Below are 25,941 nucleotides of genomic sequence, written 5' to 3'. Positions count from 1 at the left end.
TCCCTCATTCTGTTATATGGGACTGGTTCCTTTTGATTTGGTTAATTTAATGACTACACTACTGGCCAATCTTTGAACTCTGGAATCGGAACTGGGTTGTGCTGGTTTTCTGTTTTCAATTGTTTATGGCTGAGTTTGGAATCATGGTTGGATTTTTCTGTTTGTTTCTGGTTTAGCAGTCTGTGTTTATAAATGAAATATTTGCAATACAGAGTGGTTTTTAATGTAGAAAATGTCTGAGTGAAATTTTTCAGCTTTCTCAGCCACACACATCCTTCTTCCTATCAGCATTTTGGCTGAAGCTGTTTGCTGAATTCTGTCTGTATTTGCCAACAGTGCCAGGCAATCTGGGACTGCATTTTTCATCTCGGTGTTTGAACACATATTTCTGCAGCTCCACTTCTATCAAGTCACTGCAGGAAAAATGCTGAGGAAGGTTGGCTGGGGATACATGTAGGCATGAATAGTTTAGAGGAACAAGGTGGGGAGAAACCTAAAGAGAAAAATCTAGAAAAGTGAAGGTAATGTAAGGGAATAACAAGAGAAGTGTCCACATGTCTTTGAAGCTGGCACTCCAAGGAGGCATAAGGAATTTCAGAGTTGTCTGAGGAGCAGACAGCTGGCAGTGGAGAAATGAAACTGAGCAAAACTCATTTTCCTTTTTTCCATCAGAAAAAATGTCTTAAGCTGGAGATCTATTTTACCATAGTGTAATCTGACCCTAGGGTGGGGGAAAAACATGTATTGGAAATTCACATGCATGCACACAGGCAGGGTGGTGCAAAACTGCGCTGAACTTCTGCAAAACAGTCCTGATAAAAATAATCTGCACACAGGGAGAGCCTCTGGTGATTTTAGACATGAGGTAGTTTACATTTCTGCATTCCTACAGTTTACATTCAGATTTTTATTGTTCTTTGGAAATGTATTACACAAGATTCCTTCAGCTTATACTTTTAGATGTATTTAAGGATTTTAATATTCTTACACTTGCCACTTATTACAGCCGAAGTCACTGGAAATTGGTGCCATCTCCCTGCCTCCCCAGAGCAGCGAGGCAAAGACGTAGCATCTACAACACCTGACTGCTACAAAGGAATGAAATGCTCCGGAGTACAGATGACAGAGCAGTCTTCTGGGCTGCAGTTTCCATTTCTGATATATTGGCATTGCAAAAGTTCATATTTACACTCAGTCAATCATAGCTGTACACACTAGATTGAATTTATTATATGCTAACTTCAGGGAAACATAGCAGATTAACTTCTGGGGTTTTATCATAATAGTAAAAGTGGGTTTAGGTTATTTTGCTAAACACTACTTTGAATTATTTTAATTAAATGATATTTATTTAAAGCAGAAAACTTCTGAAGGTTTTATCACTTTTGGAAACATTTTCAAAGGAAGGTGTCTGGGTCAGAATAGCTGGAGAGAACAAGGACAGGGGAAGCAGACAAAATAAAGGAGGAGAGAGAAGGACTTACTGTTTTGATACAGGTGTGTTCTGTGAAATATTCAAGAGGCTGGTTTACTCTTTTCTTCTTTTTACACTGCATCTTAATGCATGGTGAAAAAAAAAATCCAAGTCTTAAAAGCTGTCATAAACTAAAACTGTCATTCTCCATCTACTACTACCACAGAACTCATCTACTCAGATTATGAATATTTAATATTCTAAGATACTAAATATGTTAAAGCTAACAAAGTTTAGTTCCAAATGAAGTGCTTATGGCACGTTAATGAGATGTTTCATACTTTTCCATTACTGTTCTTGAAAGTCATCACTTTTTCACAAAAAAGTTTAGTTTTCCATTCCAAGAGACGTGTAACATCAAAGTAATTTCAGGTAGTATTTGTGCCTTTTCTGAGGTTATTGCCACTGATTGTTCAATCTTAGATCTGAAGTTATCTGTGTGCTAGTTTTCAAATTTATCATAGAATGGTTTGGGTGGAACTCCTCCAGTCCAACCCCCCAGGAGTGAACAGATCCGTAGGTGTCTGTTTGCGTCAGAGCATCTTCTAGTTTACAGTGGTGCAAAAAGGACTGGATGTGGACCTAAACCAAGGAAAATAACTGAAAAAAGTATGTTAACTGGTGGAAAATGTCAACAGAAGGATAACCCAGTATCAAGACCAATGCATGACAGAGGTGGACAAACTTCTAAGATTGGGATGTTTTACTTGAGCTGATTACCACCAAGGCACTGCAAGGTAACTCCTGTGCTTGAAGACCCCACATTTGGATATGGACTTTTCATACCTTTTTCCCTGCCCTCCCATCAGGAGTTAAGCCCTGCTTGCCAGCAGTTAACACTTACTCACTAGTCCAAAGAAATCTGAAAGAAAATTTATTTCTCAATAGCAGGCTATGTAAAGGCCTTAATGAATTCAATGAGGCAGAAAGAAAGAGTAAAGGACAGAAGAAAGAAAAAATAAGAAAAAGAGATGTGTGGAAGAGAAAAAAAACCAAACTGGGGTCCATTGTAGGAGCCCAGGAAAAGGAACTAGGCAGCAATGATTGTATCTCCTGAAGTGTGTTTTGTTTTAGCCTAAAGCAATAGCAAAGAATAGCCCTTCATGGAGAGGCTTTAACACTCTGTCCAAGACTGATCTCTGTATTCAAAGGAAAAAGTAGAACATTCATGAGATGCATGCAGAGTTCCTGCTGTCCGCCTCCACTATGTGAGGTTTTAAAACAGCTACTGCTATTTTTTTCCCCTCTCCTGTGTGCTGAGCATTTAAGGACACCTTGGATTTGTTAAAAAAGGAGATTTTTGTGCCTCTCTTGAGTGGTTTTCCAAAACTTCTGTTTGGCAGCTGCGGAGACTGTGAAATAGTAAACTGAAATCAGAGTCATATCTTTGTGATTTCATACCTTCCCTGCTTCACCTTAGCAGTGGAGATCCACTTTTCTGTGAATGCCTGCTTAGACTGGATCTAAGCCCTGGTCTGCAGCTCATGCAAGTCCAAAGCATGTTTCAGTGCACTGCAGGGCAGCTCAGGGCACATGCAGATGTGAAAGTTTTGGGGCAGACACATCACTTATTTGTCAACCTAATGCATGAAATAGGGGTGGTGAGGAAGGCAGAAAGCCAGCTGTGGTATTTGCAGTGGTGATGAAGTGAAATTTGCTGGAAAATTAAAGGCGAAGCCAAAAGGCACAGACTGACATGGAGGTACCTCTATAGGAGAAATGTATTGATTGACTAAAAGTAACACAAGTTTATTTTTTCCATTGAGATTGCTAGGCACTTTTACCCATTATCAAAAGTAAATATGGTCACCCAATAAAATAGGTGAAATACAATAGTTTCAGTCATTTGTTCCTATGTGACCTCTTCATGTTTCATTTATCCTTTCACAGAATCTGCCCTTCCTTACAAGTTACCACATCCCCCACTCAAAAATTGATCAGTGAACAGTGCCATACAGAAGAAAATCAAACAGGAGCCAAAATATGAATTGTTCTGCTTAGTGTGATTGTTGTTGATGCACATGTGTCAGGGCTAAAACATTATTCATACATGACACACTGCCTGTATCTGTGATTTAGAACTGTTGAGGCTTTGCAAACCTGTCTTCTACAAAACTGTGTGGTTTCCCATGTCCTCATCTCTTCATGTATGCACAGAAATCCTTACAGATACTGCTTTTGTTGGATCTTGGTTTATATATTTGGAATATTACTTGCATCTTTTACTCAGCAAGAGCATTCGAGGTATCTCCTTGCTCCCTCAACTAGAATACAGAAACAAGAGAGATGGTATCCATTTACTGTGCTGATTCTTTTAGCAATGCTTCTGTTTCCTATTTCTTCAGCCGAAGTAGGGTAGATAGAGTCCCCTGTTCTCCCCTAGGACTTTGTCTTCGGCTGGTGCTATTCTATAGTTTCATGATTGGCTCATTCATAGCAGTTTACAAAGTAGTTCGTAGCTATCGGTCCCCATGGCACTGCGTGCAAAGATTAGTATTGCATCGAATTCCTGCTAGTGGGAAGGCAGGCTCTTTAGCTTCTGCAGTCAGCACAGGCTTTATCTACAATGTAAAGATGTCTTTGTAGTAGAAGGTTTATTTACAAGGCTGTTTTGTGAGATTTACAAACTTTAGTTCTGTATGCCACCCTGGTGTCAGCTAGCATGGATTGAATCCAAACTCAGTCTTAAGAACGGGAAAGCTTAATGAAACAAATAGCTCCACGAGCAACAAAGGCAGCCTCAGACAGCTGCTAGTGCTATGCTGGTAACTGAAATGTGTCCCTGAGAAGTGAGCTGGCTGCCATGTACCTGCTATTCACTTCTGCTGCTGGGCAATTAAAAAAACTCATGTGGTTAAAAAAAAAACCCCAAAACCTCAAAATACCCTGTAGAAGCCTGATTGTGTCATATGTAGGATGTGTAAGACACTGCTATAGCAGTCTGACACAGGGATCTAACTGTAATAACATCTTATGTGAGTTATTTCCTGTGGGTGTGTGTTCATTGCTATCCGAGATGACTCGCCTCAGTTCAGGTTAGTACATATTTTTGTGGTTTAGTTTGCATGTCATGTGTTCTTGGAGTGCCTCACTGAGGTGAGAATCGCAGTGTACCAAGTCTTGGACGAACCCATCGAGATGGCTCTTTTCCCCAAAGAGCTTGCCCTGAAATCTGCACAAAAGAGATCTCTGTTGAACCAAGGGGATGAAGGTAGAGCAGAGAGATTGAAGCAGTTGCCTAAGATAGAAAGTTAAATCTGTGGCTGTAACATATTCTTCAGTCACACTGGCTTCCAGCCCAATGTCTGCATCGTGTGATCATCCCTGTCTTCCTGCACGTCATACCACCTCTTCTTCCCAGACTGAAACTCAGATCAAAAACACAGTTAAAGCACAGCACAGTGTGTCAGATAAGTGTCCTACAGGCCAGCCTTGAGGTGGCACAGGGGCTGGATTTAGAGGCTGTTTAATAGGGAAGTTACAGTGTCATAAGCCTTTAAATAAAATAAAGATGTGACTGACTGCATTATAATGGATGCTATAGCCATAAGGCATGGAAATGTGGAGAATTGGGGTCTGAAGGACAAGGATACTTGTTAGTTTAAGTGGTAAGGCTATCATTATGTTTCTGTTATAGTTATTATACTTAATACACAAGTAGTATTGCAAATGCTTTATGGTGAATACATCTCTCAGATGTCACCATGGTGATAAGGGCCTGTGTTCCTCAGTGGATGACAGAAAATTGTCATCCTGTGTGCAGACACACACCGTTTCCAATAATAAACAGTAAGGTCTCTATTATTCTCTAAAAATCATAAACCTCCCAATGGAATCATGGAATCATTTCAGTTGGAAGAGCCTCTACAGGTCACCTGGTCTTGTACACAAGGCAGTTTCACAATTACAGAAATTACCAAAAGAAAGAAAGAAGAGGAAGAAGAGGTATGAGTGTGCTACAGGGATGTGCTTTTTTGCCTGCTTGTTGACAAATCACTTTTTTCCCAGCACTTACTGCCTAGCATTAAATAATGCTGCAGTACTCCACGAAAACTGCAGGATTGACCTCATAAATCATTTACAGCTGGCCACCAACATATCTGCTTGGGTGCCTGGAAGACTGAGACACTACACTGGTGTGTGACTAGTTTTGGTGCAAAGTTGCAGAGGAATTTCTTGTTCCCATTGTATTGATATTTCATGGTTTAATATTTGCAGTTATCAATAATTTCTGATGTAGTCATGCATTTATTTGAAAACTCAGATGCTGGCTTCAGTGCCTGATCTCTTGCTTCCTTCCTAGTGAAGGCCTTTTTGCAGACAGGACATTCAAACTGCTGTATTAGATCTTTGCTGACTGGCACTTTTATCTCCTGAAGGAGGAAGAGCTCTAGCTAGAAGCCCTTACCTTCCAGCCCTTTTGGTTGTTAGTGTCGTATGTGCTTTCCAGGCTGCGTGCAGTCATCTTTTTTTTCCTTAGTGGAAATGGCCATCTGGGAGAAGAAGGAGTGTTGGAGGTTTTGATTTTTTTCCAAAACAAGTGAAGAAAACCCAGCAGAACTGGGTCTGAGCTGGGAATGATAAGGAACGTTCTGGTAGCGCTCTAGTTCACTGGGAAACATTGATTCCCTGAAATTAGTCATTCTACAGAGCAATTGGTAATTACATGAGATCCAGTAAGTGGTCTGAGGGCAGGCGAATCTTTACTGGGTCAGAGGATTGAGTTGGCAACAAATTTTGAGTTTATTCCAGTTCAGATTTAAGATCTGACAAATGTTTTGTGTGACAGAAAAATCATCCCCTGTTCTGATCCTTGCATCTTTATCTGCTTTACACATCAAACAGTAGACTCTGTCAGAGCCTACTGACTGATGCCCCAGTGAGAGCTGGAAGGCCTGGCTGGAGCAGCTAAGAAATCAAGTTCGTTCAGCACCTTTTGAGCCCCCTAGTCCGGCCCGTGCGAACAGTAACAGCATTGGAAATGCAGGTGCTGGTATGGGGTAATCCTGCCCTCTGTGAATTATTTTCATAGAAATGGGATTGTCCTATATCGGGAACAGTCATCCCGTATTAAACGTAATTTAAGCAGAGTTTGTGTTTCTGTGCATACATGTAACTAATATCTGTATCTGGCTGGTTGAGTATAAAGGGAAACCCGGTGGCATCCACAAGTCTGAAAATCCTGGAAGATTCTGTAAAGGAACAACTTTGATTTATAAAAGCCTGAGCTTTTAAAAGACCTCTTCAAAATGAAAAAACCTTCAGTTGATTAATTAGTCCTAATTTATATTTAAAGTTCTTCCTGATTGATTTTTGAAGTTGGCTTTTACTTGATTAAATAGCAGACTTTAATTTTGAGATATTTGTGGCTCTGCAAATTCCTTACTTGAAGGGAGCTCTCCGTAAACACTTTTTCTCATAGTGATGAGCCTTAGCTGAGATGCTGAAGTCTGCTTCATCTCTCTCAGTCCTCTGCTCACTGCCCACAACCACAAGGCAGGTCTTCCCTTTTGTGCGCTCAAATGTTGACAAAACCAATAAATTAACTTTATTCCTTGAGATAATCATAATTACAGGATGCCATTATATCATTTACCGTTCTAGTTGAAGCTGGCTGCTTTGTAGTGCAGATAAAATAATTAACCAAAAGCCTCTTCACGGTAAGAAAACCCACCAAAACCCTAGACAAAAAATCCGCCACATCCTGTAGGTACTAGGGACAATAGTGCCCTGATTGTATCATCAGGTGGTTTCTCTTGTACGTACGCTGGCAGAGCTGTATGTGCTTGCCAAACGATAGTGCTCATTTTGCTAAGGGTTTTCTGCAACTTTCTGTACTTGACAATTACACTGCAGACTCCCCTTGCCTCACATTATTTTGGGCACACTTTTTACAACTGTTGGAATTTTTGCATTGGCAGTGTATTAACAATGTGATAGCACACTCTTAGGCATGTTAGAGATTATAATTGTTGCATCCTTTACTTTTTATTATCAAGATAACTCCTCTGAAGTCACTCAGGTGGTTGGAAAGTGTAGGATGGATACCGAGGTTGGATAGTGTACTTTTGGAGATGAGGAAACAGCAGTAGTGGAAGGCTTCAAGTTGTGGCACTTGAGTTGCATTTGCTGATTTAAGAAGTAAGTCTTCTTGCCCTCCTCCTTTGGCACTTAATGAACACAAAAAATGCATCAGCAATGATGAAACAGTCTGGCAGTAATGCAGTTTCTTACTTCAGGCTATGTCCCTCTCAGGCCAGCCAGGTTAGCACCGTGTGGATTCACTGGTGAATCATAGCATCATAGAATGGTTTGGGTTAGAAGGGACCTCAAAGCCCATCCAATTCCACCCTCCTGCCACGGGCAGAGGCATCTCCCACTGGTTCAAAGCCCCATCCAGCCTGGCCTTGAACACCTCTAGGGTTGGAGCGTCTGCAGCTTCTCTTGGCAACCTGGGCCAGGGCCTCCCCACTCTCATTGTGAAGAATTTCTTCCTAATGTCTTATGTAAATCTCCCCCTTCACAATTTATAGCCATTCCCCGTCATCCTATCACTACCTGTCCTTGTACAAAGTCCCTCCCTAGCTTTCTTCTCTGGCTCCCTTCAGGTAGTGGAAGCCACTATAAGTTCTACCCAGAGCATTCTCTTCTCCAGGCTGAACAACCCCAACTCTCTCAGCCAATCCTGGTAGCAGAGGTGCTCCAACCCTTGGATCATCATCATGGCCTCTTGGACCTATTCCAACAGTTCCATATCTTTCTGCTGTTGGGGATTCCAGAACTGGACATAGGGCTCCAGGTGGAGTCTCATGAGAGCAGACTAGTGGGGTTAATCCCTTCCACTGCCTTGCTGGCCACATGTCTTTTGATTCAGCCCAGGACACAGTTTTCCTTCCAGACTGCCAGTGCGCGTTGCTGGCTCATGTCAAGCTTCTCGTTGATCAGCGCCCCAAGTCCTCTGCAGGGCTGCTCTCTAATCACGTTGTCCCCCAGCCTGTGTTGAAATTGCGGATTGTCCTAAGCCAGGCAGGGTCTTCAAAAATTGCTGGAGACCTATGCATTATCTTGTAGACTGTATAAACTTAGGGTAATCATGCAAATAGTTTTCCATAAGTCATAATCTAGAGAAAGTGAGTCCTTTCTCTTGATGCCTGAGTAAAATTTTACTATGAATTTGATGAAAGCCTCTTCAGTCTGGAACAGATTCGTGGAGCTTTGTTTTAAAGATATTCTTTCAGGTTCCAGCCCATCTATTATCATCAGTACCACTTTTTCAGATGCTGTTGGCACATTCCTTGTAAGTTATGAGGTCGTTATTAAGCTGTGCATGCACGTGGTCAGTTTTACATGTGTACTTTGGTGTGTTTCCTTCCCTGTGATTGGGCCTTACTGATTATGTCCACCTGGAGGGGAAAATCTGTCCAAGCAGAGCTTCTTAATGTGAGTGTTCCAGATGTATGGACTGGGCAGTCTCTGCAGAGTCACTGAAACTCCCTTCTGCTCACATAGCAAGTTTCCTTCAGAAACATGGGGAGTTGTGCACCCTCTCATTGTACTCAACCACCAAGTCGAGAAGTGGGGATAACCAAGGACCCGACGTGTTGCTGCAGTGTGGTGAGACATGTACCAGCACTGTGGAGTAGATACAGCTATGTTCCAAGACATTTGTCTGGAGATTTCTCAGGCCATTCCTGTGGTCATTTCTGGTTGGTTTCTCTTGGTAGTCTAACAAAGGAAAGTTTGGAGGCAGCAGTATCTGTTAAATTCGGGGGGTTTTACAGAAATACATGGAAATCTAGCTTTACATTTGGTGTAGGCGGTTCATTTTTTTGGTTAAATACGAGGCCTGTAGACCCCATCAAATTAACCTGCAAGCTTGAAGAGCAATTTTAGCAGAAATAAGACAGACCTTGATTTCAGTGGTCCTGGGCAATCTGGAAACAAAACCAGCTGTGGTAATTAGCCAAGAAGTAATTTCAAGTAATATGTTTAGAAAACTTAATGCTGCTAAAGGAGTATTTATGAGGAGAAATAGCTTATCATGTTAAGTGAATTTTTCACTCACTTCAACTGGGAATGTGAGCTGCTGCAGTGCATTGATATCGTCTGCTCTTGGTACTTTGTCACTGCTTTCTAATTTCACCTGATGCCTGGATTGGCCTGGCAGAGGCTGCTACAGCACTAGGGTCCAGCACTGAGACAAACCTCCCACCATGTTTTTCCCTCCCTCCTTTTAGAACTTTTGACTGCAGGTAGACAGTTTTTTGAATACAGAATATGTTGTTGAAATGGAATTTGGGAATTACTCAAAAGTTCATAAAGTCAGACTCAGTGTAAAGAATAATTCTTGCTGAAAAAAATAGGAAACAAACATTTTTTCACCAATTTTTTAATACTGAAATGAAACTTATAAATAATTAATTTGGCTTGTTAAAGCATTTTTCAGTTGAGAGCGATCTCTCCTCCTACCATTCAGTAAAAAGAATGGCAAAGTGGAATGAAAATCGAGATTTTTTTTTATTGATTCAAAATGAATTATAGAGTTGATTTTTCATTTCATTGTAAAGGAAACTGTTTTGGTTTGACTTGGACTTTTATTTATTTATTGCCTTCACCACAACGTGGATGAAAATAAGGACTCGCACAGCTCTGATAGAGATTTTTCTGTCCCCCCCGACAATGACTTCAGTGTGATGTGGTATTTAAGCGTTTACTCCTTTCTGCTGTTGTGGTGTCATGCAGAAGTTTGCTTCCCATGGTCACTGTGCATTTAATGAGGTTCTTTCATACCTTCATTAAATGTCCTCTCCTGGCCCCTATTTTCTCACTCATCTTGCATTCCCAGTGAATTTTTTCCTCTTTGATACTTCATTCTCACCTCTCAAATCTCATTAAATTTGCTTACCTCTTGTGTTTTGAGCTCTTTCTACTCCAGGTGAAACTGTTTGCATTCAGGTGTGACTTAGCTTAGAAGAAATTCTGCAGTTGGTGAGCAGTCTCATTGAGGACCTTTCGCAGCAGACTTTGTCCTGTAGATAAACAAACAAGACAAACAGAAGATGATACTGAATAAATCTGTAAAATGTAGAGAAAATGGAAAAATCGGCCTTTTTGCTGGTTCTGTGTTATGTCCTGTCCCCTACCGCAATCATACATCATACAGATCCCATCTGGTATCTTGTTGGGTTTTTGGTATAGTTTCTTTCTTTGCACATATAATTTTAGCTTTAAAATATAGACAGATCTAGAACTTCTCTTTCCCCTTTTGACATACTGTTTGAAAACTCATAAATCAGCGGTCATTCCTTTGTACTGTTTTGTACTATTTTTCTTGTAAATCCAATTAATGTTGAAAATACCTCTTTTCAGTTGTCACTTATCTGTCTGTGGATGCTATAGGGTCATATCAGCAAAAGACTCTTTTTCGAACAATGTTGTATACCATTATGGGTTGGAAAAGAAATGCTTGTATAGAGTTATCTGCTGAAAACTTCTAGGAGGTTAGACTTTGTGAAACTGGAAAAATATTGGTTGAGCCAAGGTGTCCCACTTAGCTCTGGCACATAGATCTCTTTTAAATGTTGATGGAAGTCATGTCCAAATTGGTGCAACCTGGTGTGCCCACAGACAAAACAGATCTGCCAGGAGGGGTAAGATAATAAGATTTCTGTAGTTGCATGAGTGTGCTCTTCTGCATCACTGCTGTAAAGGAGGAAAAAAATTACTCTTGTCCCTGTCACATCACTCAGGTGGTGCAATTTTGGTCCCAAACTGTTTCTCCACACAGGAGTGCGCTATAGTGTGGGCATTATTTTCTTTTCTGTGTCCTGTGTAGGCAAACCTTGTACATCACTGAGATCTGAGGACTGCCCAGTGGGAGTGGGTTCCTCTTGACAGAGGAAGTTGGTGCTGTCAGTCTGGTTCTTGGTGTCACAGTGTCAGCTAAATAAACAGGCTACAGGACTGGCCAGTAGGCTCAAAACACTGAATGAATTATACTGATGAACAGGGCATGGGATCAGGTCTCATTTTCCATGTACCTCTCCTGACACTGAGTTCAGGCACACTGATGGCAATTCCTGCATTGGCACTACCTGCATTTATAACCTAACGAGCAATAGAAGATTTGAGGGGAGGGTGTAAAATTAAACACTTCTGTTCCCTTTATAAAATACAGTCGGGTCATTATAGTGCAAACAGGCTCAAACATCGCAGCTTGCCGGAAAGAATTCCTAGGCTTCTCAGCCTCAGCAAGTTCCTATTTGTTCATTGAACTGTAGCTCAGTTACGTTCTCAGTGAGAGCCGAGTAAAGGATTAACATTCGCTGCTCCCTATTCATGACTCACCTGACGAAGATGCTACTGTGAGGTAGTGTGTGAACATCAGGCTCAGGGGCTCTAGCCGGAGGAATCTGTTCTTAGGCTTTTAGATTTCTGTGGTTTGTGGCTGAGTTCATTGCATGCAGGGCTCCTTCCTTGTTCTCAGCAGAGCTACAGTGTATTTCGTCCACGCTTTCTCACAAGCCAAGTCACCTTCGCTTGAACCTCTAGGGCATGACCTGGGCAGATGCTCAGAAAAGCACCTTTTCAGTTAGGACAAGACGTTCAACAGTTCCAGCAGCTAGATTGGAACCTGTGCACCACATTGGCACTGTAAAGATAATTGAGTATGAAAAGATGGAAACTGGCAGCTGGTTCAGTTCTCAAGATCTTTGTGGTGCCTTACTCATGAAATCATTGCACAGATACCTTGATACCTTCATAACTAACCTTGGATGATACAGCCATCTAAGCCTCTTAAGGTTTTGGTATCTGAAGCTGCAGTACTTGATTCTTAACTTACTTCCAGTACTTGGGTACCTAATTTCATAGTGGTCAATGAAATATCTGTTCTCAGGATCTTTGGTTCTAATCTGCTTTCAGTTAAGCACCTAAATATGCTTGAGAGCTGTTAGATGTCCCAGGAGGTGCCTTTCTACATACTTGTATGTCTAAATACCTTTGTAAATTTGTCTTTTAATTATTTTGTAATAGGAGAACCTGGTACAAAAACTAGCATGCCAGAAATTTTTATTCCGTTTCCAACCGCTGAAACACAGGCCTTGCTCCAGCAAGAGTTTAAAAAAAGCATTTGGCGCATTGGAATGCAAATTAACGTACCAAGCAATTAAAGTCAATTAAAACAGGATGCAGTGTAATTAGAAACAGTTGTGTCCACATTTATATTCAGAGAGGTTTGATGTGTTGAAAAAAAAGAAAACAATTCAGGAAACTTTTAATGCCTACAGATGTGATGCTGATACTAATAATGGCATTTGATTTCTAAAATGCCTCATCCTCCCTCACCTCTGAGCTCCTGAGAAGTATGACAGAATGAGCAACTGATACACTGGATGCAATTAAATGAAGTGGCTCAAAGTGCTAGGAGATTCACACACCTCCTGCAAGCGGTGGCTGTCCCTCCCTGCTCTGAACACTACACACAGACCTACTGCAGTACAGATTGGGTTTTAGCAGCACTGATGCAGATTAATTGTCTGCAATGTCAGCTGCCTCAGGAAGGGCTCTTTCCACACATACTTCCTTGCTGTGTCTTTCATTGTTGTTCTGGATGCCTGCATTAGTGTTTTTTGCCAGAAACACTGAGCCAATTGTGCACTATTTGTATCCGCTTTCTGCATCGTAACCAGAAAGGAAGAATTCTGATCTCTCTCTAAAGCTGAGACACAACTACCCTCACGGTAAAAAAAAAATGTGCTAGAGTGGTTCTCATACTTGCAATACTGTTAATAGCTGTGGGCACACTGCAGAAGGTATTTGGAAAAGCAAATGAATATAACTCCACCAGCTTGGATGGCTGCTGCAGACTTACAGACTGCTGCGCAAGGGTCCTGACCTCCCTTGGGCACAGAGATGGGTGCTTTCAGCTTTTCTTTGGTGGAGGAAATGCACCCAAAAAAACCTGGGAAGAAATCTGCCCGTACAAAATTGCAGTCTGTTCACTGGTGTGAAACATTTCAGGGCAGTGGCAGAATGTGCACTATAGCAGACTGCAGACCAATGCAGTTAATGAAAGATGATGCACAGAAATGTTATTCTTTAATGTCATAACAGATATTCAGATTCAATACCTTCCATGTCATCAAATGTGTATGTCTGCTGAAAAAAAGTACCTGGGAAAGAATTAAATACAGAAACATGAAAACCGGTTGCTGGCTGCTCCATCCTTTCTGGCCAATATAAGACTGTGAGCAGGACCATATCTGTTCCCTGTGTTTCTTATTTACTTCTCACTGACTGATGATCCAGTTCATTTGAAACCTAAGTGTGAAGAGCAGTATCTTTGAGACAAGGTCTGTTTGAACTCAGCCAGTCACATCAGTTTCTCTTTCCATTAACATTGATGTTAAATGTAAGCAGTGGGATAAAGCTTGCCATTTTGCATTTTATTGATCAATGAATTCATCAGTTCAGGCTTCTGAGACCTATAGGAAATAGTGGTCTCCTTGTCCTAGGAGAATCATGGCTTGTATTTTCCAAAGGGGTAAGACACCTGAAAAATACCTAGGTGCTTCCCTCCCGTGAAAGTCAGTCGCAGTCAACTGTGTAAGTATGTCTTGGGCAGCTGGACCTGTTTGGAGATCTGCCCTGTTCCTCCATTTCTGCATGTGCTGGCTGAGACACACGTGAGGTGATTCCATGTTTGTGGCGAAATACTCAGCACAGTCTGAAAATCAAAAGTCAGTTCATGAGTCGTGAAACTCTGTTTGGGAATCTTTTCATGAGTACATTCTCTGATGTATCTGTCATTTACATAGGAATGAGACAGGTAATGAGCTTCTGAATTCAAAATGCATATTTTTGAGGCCCATATGGATTACATATTTCACCACATGATTTTCCCCATTGTTGCAGCTTGTTAAGTAATTTTGACTTGTGCAAGGCAGATGTGTAAGATTATCATCTGTGCTAGGGTATTTTATACTTACATCTTGCAGGCAAAAATGGCTATAGAGAATGGTGAGGAGTTAAGTTTAAGGATATTATTTTTTAAAGGAAGCATTTATAATGATGTGGAATTTATTTAATCCATCTCCAAGTTTGAATAGCTATATACTGTTCTCAGGTTTGTGGTTGTAAAATGGGATCAGTTCTGCTCAGTTTTTCCATTGGAGAACAACACTTCTTGCAGGTTTCCAGAGAAGCTCTGCTAATCCCAGACACAGAGCAAACATATCTGAAAAAAAATGTGGCCATATTTGTGAAAATAGAAATTGTTGGGCTTGAGCCCTTTGGAAATCTTGCCTGAAGCTGCTTTGCATAAGGGTACTAAAGCAAATATCAAGGAGATATACACAGCATTGAACCTTTAGACTTGACGAAATGTTTATTCCTCAAAAACAGGGATGCAGGCAATGCAAGTGTATGAGATAAGAGTTTAGCAGTTACTGGGTGACGGAGAATTCATTGTATATGTCATTATACAATACTCATGCTGCAATTAATCCTTGCTGTTAGGAGTCAATTTCACCGCTTCTGTGTTTGGAACAGTACGTGGTGTAGTGTACAGGTATGCTGTAGCACAGTGTCTGATCGCCTGTCACAGGGAGAGAGTGAAGAATACACTGAGAACTTCCCAGTCCCTCTGTAAAAAAAAACATTAGCCTTTCCTACAAGACATGAACAGCTTAGAAGGGAATATGTTTGGAGGATGAAATTCACCTACAAACAGTGCATCAATACTTCTCCGGGAAAGGCTTTGGTTTTTATCTAAAGGCAAAATGGATGTTGAAACAAGGTAGTTTTGTTGCATTTGGAAGAAAATGTTTTTGTAATGTTTTCTGCTTCTTGCTAGGTTGTGTACGTAACAGCCACGTTCCCCTACATCATGTTGATGATTCTTCTGATTCGTGGAGTAACATTACCAGGTGCTGCTGAGGGGATAAAATTCTACCTGTACCCTGACCTTTCCCGACTGTCTGACCCACAGGTAGGACCAAGTTACATGTGGCTTACTCCTCTTGGACTGGGAAAAAATGCAAGAGTTTCTTTATTTTAAAGTCTGAACACAGACTTTGCTCATTCCAAATCTCAATATCAGTCAAGATCAGTAGAGAAATTAACCATTCAGGTGATTTTTGTCTTTGAAGAAGGCTCTATACGCAATCAAGCATGAATGAAGTACTCAAACCAGCAACTATGTCTTTTTTGTTGTTTCCAGAGTAGAATTGAACATGGAGATACTGGATTTAGTTGGTTTTTTTCAGTGACAGATGATTACAGTAAAACAGTTGTTATATATCATTTGTCTGATATCAGATGGCACAAGCTCTACAAAACCTGACGCGTTGCAGACAGCATTTTACTGATCTGGTTTGGCAGTGTAAAAGATGTTTGAATGGTGTTACTTGTAAGACTGTTAAAATATTAAATGAGTCCTGAGACAGAGGCAGAAAGGAAGCTTGGGAATATTTGTTAAAATATTTTTTTAACCCACTTAGTAAAAATGTGTCAACATGAGGGGACCCTTCAGGTTGTTTCCTTGAAGCGTCTCTAATGACTGATGCATGTAAAATTCACTTTAAACAAGTAATATTTCTACAGAAAAATCATCTACAAAGAAAAAGATGCAGAAAATTTTAAATTTAAGTTTAATCGTGTTGCCATGTTTGGACTTGGCCATGGTTGCGTTATCCCGTGACAGCATAGCTGGGAAGGGAAAGAAGAGTTATGGAAGTGGTGTGAGAACTCTGGTGCTGTGCTGTGGCTTTCCAGCAGCTGGATTGCTTAGGGGTGGCCTCAGTTCACCCGAGGAATAAGCTTAGTAACGGAAAACCAACAGGATTCTCTGGTGCATGCCTGGTTATTTGTTTTAGCAGAGACAAGAAATGTGGCTGTCATATGCTTCTTCAAAGAACAGGGATGGCATCTGTTCATGTTGTCCAGTTGTAACTGGTGTTTTTCCCTTCTGTGTGGTTCTGACAACTCGTTACCCACTGCTTTCACAAAGCATTCGCTGAGCAATCTTCTCTTGTGCTGCATCATGGTGATCCCTCCCCCTGCAAAGTCTATCGACCTCATGTGAGTAGGAGGTGGTTCTTCTGCTGGTCCATCAGTGTGTGAGAGTGGAGTGAACAGGATCCACCTTGTAGGTGGGTTTTTCACTTGCCATGGACATCCTTGCTTCTGTTTTTCACTGAGGGAGGGCACACAAGCTTAAGCAACTTTGTTGTGAGGCTACAAGGGATTTATATGCCTATTTACTGTAGTGTTTCCTTTTGTAAAGAAATACACTGTTGCCATGACAATTCCCAAAGAACATAGTGTTAACCCTGGCAGTCTGTGAGGTACAAAGAGCTTCAGACACGTGTGCGTGTATCTGTTTGTCACACACGTATAGCTCAGCTGATGCTAGAATGTGTTGGGAAGGCTTTAACAGATCACTGCAGCCAGCCGACTGTCTGCTCTTGTTCAGTGGGTCGTTTGCTGACACGTTGCCGTATGTTAGACTCAGTGTTCAAGCACAAGAGAGAAGCTGAAGTAAAATGGACCATAACAGAGACTGTGAACGCCAATACAGGTAATGTAACTGTAATACGCGTGATGAAATGGCTTTAAGGAATTATTTTGGGGTTGAAAAAAGCTGTTTCATTGAAATAGAAATACTTTGTTGAGACTAATCAAGTTTTGAAGAAAGGTTTCTGAGTTATGGGCAAGATCTCTGGTCAGTTTTCAAGAAATAAAGGAAGTTTGGCTCTCAATCTTAAAACCAGAATTTAACACAACTTGCTTTATTTTTAAAAAGTAGAATTAAATTGGTTGAGCTTTATTGCAACTTTTAATGGTAACAAGAGAGATATATAGACATTTTCCATTTTATGGAAATGTAGAGCTTAATAATGTACAAAGCCACGCATTTTTGCATCAAAAATCTGTGTTCCATAAGTCTCTTCTCAAATTATCCTAGAGATTTTTGCCAAGAAGTAGGTATAGGACAACTAAAATAATCCTGGCATTTCATCTTTACTCTTGTTTGTTTGGATTTATTCCCCAAATACAAAACATAATGCATGTGTACTGGCAGGAGCTGTTTTCCTCTTCAGTTGGAGGTCTGTTTAAATAAAGTTCCAGGGACACCACTGTGTCTGTATGAGGAGAGCGGTATTGGAACCACAGTGCCAACAATGTTTACTGTGGATTAAATAAATTTTCTCTTCAAGGCTCACTTTAGTTTGAAGTTCTTGAATCTTTTGTCTTTGTATAATTTGCATTCCATGGTTCATTATAGCTTTCTAAGCAGCTATTCATGTGTTTTTTTCAGTTCCTCTTAGCTTTCAAGTGCTGTGTTCTCTGTTTCATTTTTATATTCTGTCTTTTCAGCAGACTGAATCCCCTGGGTCTGAAAATGCCATCTTTTGTCTTGTGTATCTGTAGAGCTCATATCAATCACTTTTCATTATAGTAGTGGAGTACAATGTTTTAGCATCAGAAATGCTATTTCATTAACAGTAAAGTTCACTATAGCCTTCATGCTCAAATTGGCTTGAAATATTGGCTCCTCTACCCCAATCTGGAAGATACAGGTACTGCTTATAGCTTAAATATGGGGTCTTCCCTGAGTTATAACTTACACAAAGAAAGTATTTTACAAATTTAATTGGATTGTTATGGGTTTTGTATGCAACTTTGACTCAGAATATGGTACTGGTTGTCTCTCAACAGATTTAAGTGATTTAATATGTAATTGTTCTTGTGTGTGGTGCTTGCTGCTCCTTCTTGGGAACAGCATTTGGTTTTTCATAACAGATTTTCCAAACATTAGTGCATGGAAGAGGTTAAATTGTTTGGGGACTGACAGGCATACCAGTTTGATGGATCAAGGAGTAATGTGCTTACTAGCATCTTGAACAAATTTGACTGATGTAGGTTTTGCAGCTGAGTTGCACATGAGAGTACATTGCTATAAGGAAGGAATACAGGTTGTGCTTCATCTCCGATATCCTCTCCTGTGAATATTAAACATAATAAATGAATCACAGGGCAAATTACACATAAGGTACAGGAATATCTGAGCCGTCGCAGTTAGGATTGATTTTAAATTTCTCTGATCTTTTATTTGCAGTGGGAAAGAGTTCAAATGGCAATAAAATTTCTGATGGCAGAACCACTTCCAGAGCTGACCTCTAGTAGCTGGGCTGTGAGAATTGGGCTGTGAGATAGCCACGACTGCACAGGCGGTTGCGCAGACCTTTCCATTGTTTTCCATGGGTGCTCTTGCAATGGGTTCTCCGCCCAATTTGAAAATGGCTTCCAAAAGAACTTCTCCCATAAATTTCCCTGGCATGAAATTTGGTTGGCTGGCTTGTAGCTGACTGGATCTTCTTGCCCTTCTTAAAAACAAGTACCAAAACCTAAATGTACAGCAAAGAGCATCAACTTAAACCAAAAAGCAGTAGCAAAGTACAATGCTGATTCTTGGTTTTACCTTGCCTTCTGCCTCAAAAACGTCTGTGTTTTCCTGTGTGGCACTGAGGTGGAGTTTCCATGGCCTTTGTATTTAGAGAGAGAAAGAACATTTTGGTACTTGGGCTGTCTGCTTTAGGGAAAACGCCTTTTTTGGTAAAATGCACTTTTTCTTTTCCCCTGGAAATAGTAGCTGTCATTATACATTCCTTAATTTCCAGGTTAGCGTGAGGGTTTTTTGCTAGTTATTCAGTCCTTCCTTAACATCATCATAGCATGTTTGTGCATATGCATAAAGTTACATTTTTAAAAAAGATGCTACCCACCAAAGCTATAACCAATTGCTGTCAAATTAGGCTAATTAGAATATGCGTATGTGTCAGAGACATTTCAGAATACTCTATAGGTGGAGAGATAATGTATTTTTAAATCCTGGTCTGAAAATCCAAACTGGAAAACCATTTAGGAATTTATCTTCCCTGAACACTTTATTTCCAGTGATTGATAATGCAGAGTCGTTTTAGCACTGAGAGCTGCAGCAGTGCTGCCACTCCAGTTCTTCACTGGGAAGTCTCCTAACAGGAGGAGAAACAAGCCAGCTGGATTCAGTGTTGGTCCGTGCAGCCTTGGGAGTGAGCGACTCTCACTATATGATCGCCACCGTGAGGCTGGACGGGACCAGTGTGTTCGAAGGGTAGGGGAAATAAAAATTCCCTCCTGCTGTTCACAGCGAAGGCAGCTGTTCGTTAAACAGCGTTAAACAGAAGTGTTAGGGCTTGCTTGCTTTCAAGAAAAATACTGTAGAAGAAATCGTGATTTAATTTTTGGGTGGTTTCATGCTCAGAAAATGAAGGGAACTGTGTGGATTCCCAAGTAGTGGGTTTTGGGCCTGTACAGTATGTATCAAAGCATACTACTCCTTAACATTGAAACCTCGCAACTGTCATGTGTTGGCAATGAAATGATACCTGATTGCTGGAGAATTTTTTGATGCTTTTGTTTGTTTGAAATGTAACAAGTGATAAACTTGTAGTCCAATGAGAACCTGGCTTCAGGAGATATGTTCAGCTCTAGGGACAAGCCTGTTTTTTAAGCATAGTCCTTGGAGGTGGGGTTCAGAGGCAGGGCACTCACCCTGCATCTTACCAGCCTTTTAATACTCCACAGTCTAGGAACACCTCCAGCAACCCACTGCACTTGTGACTGTTAGAAGAGTCCATGCAGCCTTTTGAAAAAACCCAAACTCTTAACTGGGAAATATAGTAGTAATTTAGCAGAGCAGGATGTCCAGTTCCGATCACACCCACGCAGTTCTGTTCTGTGGTATTTTCTATTTCCTACCAGTTTCTTCCCATTCCCTGTTTTGTTTGTATTCACTTTCTGAACCAGTTGTGGTGGCACGTGTGAGTTGCAGTGAATTTAAAAAAGAGTGAAATGCCAGAAATTCATCCATACAAGAGCCATAGGTATGAAAACCTTTTGCTGAATTCACTGCCTATATAACTACAACTCTCACTTTATGCATGCATCTTTGAACAGTCTTTTTTTATTTGATATGGAAACTGAATTTCAAACTTATTTCTATGAAAGGAAAGAAGTGTTGCTGCTGATTGTGAAGCTCTCATGTTGTTGTGGCATAATAATCCCCTACCCAAACTTTTTAAATCTAAACTTGCAACAGAATTAATTCTTCCCAAAGTCTGCTGTTCGCACCATCAGTACGAATTACTGAGATTTTAAATTGCAAGGTAAGCACAGGTTATATGCTGGTGTGATATTTAGAAACACTTTGCCCTACAATGCAATTTAGAATTTCCACGATGAGGAAATGTTACGGTGTGCTAGGGCTTTGTCATTACAGTTGTTTATGCGATTTTAAAGAGCAGGGAGACCAACAAATTGGTGTAAGACAGTGCTCTTACTGAAAAGGCAGAGTTGTTTAACAAAGCCATAAATCTCTCCTGGGGTGATACTACTCCCATAAAAGACTGAAGGTGAGCATGGGAACACGCTTCATTTCCACTGTGTGAGGGAACATGCGCACTACTCTCTCGCAGTGACTGTGCACATACATTTCAAGAGTTTTCAGCTGAAAATGTTACAGGGTTTCTTCTATGACAAACGATGACTTTCCGCCATGCGTGGAACAGCTTATTAGTTGTTCTCCACAAAAGTCATTGCACTATGCAAAGATTTAATGTATGTTTAGCTGTGCTGTGGGATGGACGCAGTGTAAATTGAACACATCACTGCTAAGGCACTGGTGTCTATGAGTGAACATCACATGCCATTTTTGTGCCTCCATATACAACTGGTTTTTTCAACAGCATAAATTTGTGCCTGTTAATTTTTATATAGCAAATGTGGTTTCAGGAGTCCAAGTATTTATTGCTTTGGAGAGATATTTCCAGCCCTGAACAAATGGTTGGTCTCCTCCACCCCATGTTTTTTTGTTGTTTCTTGCTATTGCTACACAAGCAACAGCAGAGTGAGTAGGCAACAGCAGGTTTTGGCAGTTAGAAGAGACTTGCTGAAAGAATGAGGTCATTTAATAATTTCCCTTGGACTTCTAGGCCACACGAAATCTCTTCCAGCTGTCCCTGCAACCCCTTAGCAACCTTGGCAATGGAGAGACACCTGAGTTTCGGGGAAACTCTGATTGCACTTCAATATGAGACTTTATGACCAGTGCGCTGTGCCACTGGAGGGAGACAAGATCCACGCATTAGCTCAGTGTATTGGTGTAAAAGTGAGAGATCTTTCACTGTTCGCAATGATGGCACCTGAAAAGAAGTATCAGATAAACTTGAGAAGCCATTTTGTGCATAAATTAATTAACATTCTTAGGAACATTTTCAAGAATTGTGAATAACATCAGTGACTCCAGCCTGTCAGCTGCTCTAGCAACCATCTCCTAGTGAGAGGAAAGCTGTTGTTAAAAAGTCATTTGCTTCAGATGATATTAAGCATTGGTACAAAAAATACCAAGTGATATATGGATAGTTATGAAGGAATAATAATAAAGGACCTTTTGCACAGTGAGAATAGTCAGTAAGTGAAGGAAATAAATATTCCACGCTGGTTCTGAGATGGTCACAAGTGAGTAAATGATGCCATATAGTCAGAGGCACTGGAAACATATAGCTATTTTAAGAACTGTTAGCAGGATTCTTGTTGCTGTTGTTCCAGAGCAAGGAGAGAAAAAAGAAAAACAAAAGGAAAGATTATTCCACCAGTGGAATGATGTACAGCTTGCAGAAAATCTGTTATTTTACCATTTAAAAAAATTGAGTGCTTCTAAAAATTATTCTCTAGAGACCTGTGCAGCGTATGCTTTCTGATCTCCCAGACATTTCTGAAACGTTTTATTTCCATCCTAGAGATGGAATAACAAGTGGATTCTCAAAACAATCCAACATAAAGTAGTAGTAATACTGAAGTGTATTGTGTGCACCCCACAGACTGCCACTGGAGAGGTGCCATGCTGTCGGGTTTGCCCAAGCCTTGAAAGACTCAAATGGGGCTGGGTTCACACATGTTTTTCCCTCAGAAAAATAGCCCAGAGGAGATTGGTATAGAAGTTCTCCCCTGAAGGTATTTTCCAAACTAATGGAAATAGAAAACAAGGAGGCAGACAGGAACAGAAAAGGTGCCTTTCTGCAAGGCAGAATAGGCAAGATGGGGGAACTGCACTGCGCTCTGGGCTGTGTAGGCATCTTACATCCACATGTCCCTTACTGCTGCTCTTCCCTTGTTTTACCATGCTTTTTGTATCTGCTGCCATATAGAGGGTGTGACAGTAGTGCATGCATCTGTAATTTATTCACCAGGGCAGTGTGGGAAAGGGGAGGAAAAGTGACAGAAAGTGAGGAGCGTAAAGGTGGGAGAGGAAGGTGGAAAGTGACTGGTGACAGCTGTGGGCACACTGCCTTAATGTGCAAATGGGAAAACAATGTGCTTCTCCCATTGTGAATGGTCACCATCTGCCAGGCAGCTCACAGCCACGATCCAGATCTGGAAGAGCAAGTGGGAAAGATAAGGAGATTTGTGTATGGGCAGCTGTGGCTTTCTGTTGCTTTCTACTCTGAGTGCCTGTGCTGAATCGTTAGGTGTTGCTTCCTTATGCATAAAGTAACTCCATTCATAGAATGGTTTGGTTTGGAAGGGACCTTAAAGATCATGCACTTCCAACCCCCTTTTTTTTCCAACCCCCAAAAAACCATGTTTTTTGGTTTGGCCATTAAAGCTGGCTTAGTGGTCAACTACCCAGCATTGCATAATTGTATTTTCCATATGCTTGATAAAATGTATGCATGCGCACACACACATATGTAAATATACTAAAGTTGCATCACTGAAATGGCCCGTGATGATAAGTGGCAGGATGGGATAGTCAACATGTTTCCTTAACTTCAGATTGTGCTGCAGTGCAACACATGACATGAGGTTACAGTTCATTTTCTTTTCTCTGAAATAAAAGTCTTCTAAGAAACAAATTCTATTACTGTGTTAACATTAAATTGCAAAGAATTTTGTAATATAGGAATTCCTGCAAAGGTCATTAATACTTTTAAAGATACCTTCCTTATCTGTATTCACAGTCTTGCATTTCCATATGTTAACATATTTTTCCATACAGGTGTTCATAGTAGCTACTTTGAACACTGAGGTTCAAATAACCTGAGCATTCTGTGACCATGTGCACCAGAATCCTGACTGCAAGTGTATCTTTTTATGCCACCAGAGAACAGAGGCAATAATGTGTTTTGTCACACTGGTGCCAACCAAACCCTACTACTTCAATTTAGGTCTGTAAATCAGGATAAGGAAAGAAAGCTTCTGACTGTCTCAAAGAGAGAGGCAGTAAAATGCATTAAGTCAATTTGTTGCAGACTTGGCAGAAAATCATGAGATGCAGATGATGCTTGGGGTAGGGGTTTGCCAATCTTTCATTAGTTTGTTTATTGTCAACCTGTGTGAACTTTTCAGAGAATACTGGAATCAAGAAAGCACGGCTGAACTTGTTAAGAGTGGGAAGCAGGATCTGGTTCCTGGTGATTTTGCACTAAGTTCTGTGTTCACGTATTGATGGGTTAGTAGAACAAACACAAAACATTTCTCACAGACCAGAGGTTTAAAAGCATTTTTGTTTTAAAGAGGTGTTTTTCTTTATTCTTATAACTATATTCATTACATTTTGAAACAAAATCTTGTTTGGGAATTAAAAGTCAAATGCTTCATTTAAAAACTGAGAAATAACATTTGACTTCTCAAAATAACCTTTCAGAGGGTTTCAGCTCCTCAGTACAAGAGGGACGTTGAGGGCATCCAGAGGAAGGCAATGGAGCTGGGGAAGGGTGTGGAGCCCACGGGTTTTGGGGAGTGGCTGAGGGACCTGGGACTGTTTAGCCTCGAGAAGAGGAGGCTGAGGGGAGACCTCATTGTTCTCTGCAGCTCCCGGAAAGAAGGTTGTGATGAAATGGGTGTTAGTCTCTTCTCCCAAGTAACTTAGGATAGGATGAGAGGAAATGGCCTTAAGTTGTGCCAGGGCAGGTTTAGATTGGATATTGGGAAAAATTTCTTTACTGAAAGTGGTGAATGTTGGAAGAGGCTTTCCAGGGTAGTGGTGGAGTCTCCATCTCTGGAAGGGTTCACAGAGTGTGTGGCCGTGGCACTTGGGAACTTGGTTTAGCAGGCCCGGTGGGATTGGGAGTGACGGTTGCACTGGATGAGCTGAGAGGGCTTTTCCAATGTCAGTGATTCTGTGATTCTATAGGTTTTGGCCAAATGCTTTTACTGTTTGACATGAATGTACAAATAATATAAATTAAACTGAATCTTCATTCTTATGCAAAATTAAGTATTGATCAATGTCAATATTTTGGTAGCCCCCTTAGTGTCAAGAAGCGTGGATCATGAATACAATTCCTAAATGGCATTTTTTTGTTCCAGTGCTTTTTTTTTTTGTGTTGAACTCAGTTTCACTTTAAGTTTCTGACAGTTCTATGGCATAAATGAAAGCTTTTTCATTGCCCAGCTCTCTCTAAAAAGGACTAGGTTTGCAGCAGAATTTTAGTGAGCATTGAGTGGCTTGTTTAATAAAATTTGCCAGTTGGGTATACAGTTCCTGTCACTCTAAAACAACTCATACATTTGAAATACTTTAAATCCCCCTGTGTAAAATAACAAAACACCATGGTGACTCTGAGGGATGTTTGCAGAAAGGTGCAGTGAAAGCTACTACTTTCCTAGGCTGGAGGTCTGGATGAACTTGTTTATCGATCCACGCAGGTGTGCAGAACATAGGTGGGAAATGTTTGCAGCAGCTGAAGCACTGACGAAGATATAGATGGGGCACTAGCCTTCAGGGAGTTACTATCTTATGGAGGAAGGCAGGAAATGGGGGACACGATTAGGGATTACAGTCTGAAATGATCTGTTCTGTATCTTGATCTAAATAACAACAAAGTAGATAAGGTGGTCCACAGCCCTTGTACTGAACGTTATGTGTGTAATTGGCATGTGTAAGCAAGGCTCTGTGTAGATGGCTGCCTCTCATCAGTGAAGACGGAGACGTGTCCCAGAAGTGTAGTTCAGTTACTGACCATTTGCTATCAATCTTATAAATTCCTTTTTGCAGGAATTCTGTAGAGCACTTGGAATGGCCCCAGTCTTGCAGCCAAAGCAGAGGCAGGTACCTCAGCTCGAGTGAATGAGGCAAAGGCTAAGTAACACAGGGGCTCATTTACTGTCCTGGATGAGGTGAGACTGATCAGGCAATGATTTCAGAACTGATATATCTCTGATAGCTGTATTTATGTATTTCTATAACTCCACTGACCTGCAGATTTTCTTGTAGTTTAGGTCACAAAAAGTTTACAAATATAATATATGCAGTCACTGAATAGGTCAGTTGCTAAAGAACCCAGTCTGTCAACACAACTCCAAATAGTGAAATATTAATATTGCACTCTATTTATGTCCAAGGGAAATGGTTTGTTATG

At 40.8% G+C, this 25,941-nt stretch overlaps 1 protein-coding gene across 2 annotated transcripts in view; it reads left to right on the top strand.

Annotated features, from left to right (window-relative positions):
• LOC104057207 (sodium- and chloride-dependent GABA transporter 3) overlaps positions 1 to 25,941 on the top strand; it is a 71,658-nt gene that overhangs the window by 21,526 nt on the left and 24,191 nt on the right. For both annotated transcript variants that reach the window (XM_054076216.1, XM_054076215.1), the window contains exon 7: positions 15,330 to 15,464. In XM_054076216.1, coding sequence (XP_053932191.1) covers positions 15,330 to 15,464 — 135 coding nt within the window. The remainder of the gene's footprint in view (positions 1 to 15,329; positions 15,465 to 25,941) is intronic.

The sequence above is a fragment of the Cuculus canorus genome, chromosome 11 (assembly GCF_017976375.1).
Source record: "Cuculus canorus isolate bCucCan1 chromosome 11, bCucCan1.pri, whole genome shotgun sequence".
Taxonomy (NCBI): domain Eukaryota; kingdom Metazoa; phylum Chordata; class Aves; order Cuculiformes; family Cuculidae; genus Cuculus; species Cuculus canorus.
Note: the sequence above shows the minus strand (reverse complement) of the source record. Positions and strands in the feature narration are given on the sequence as shown.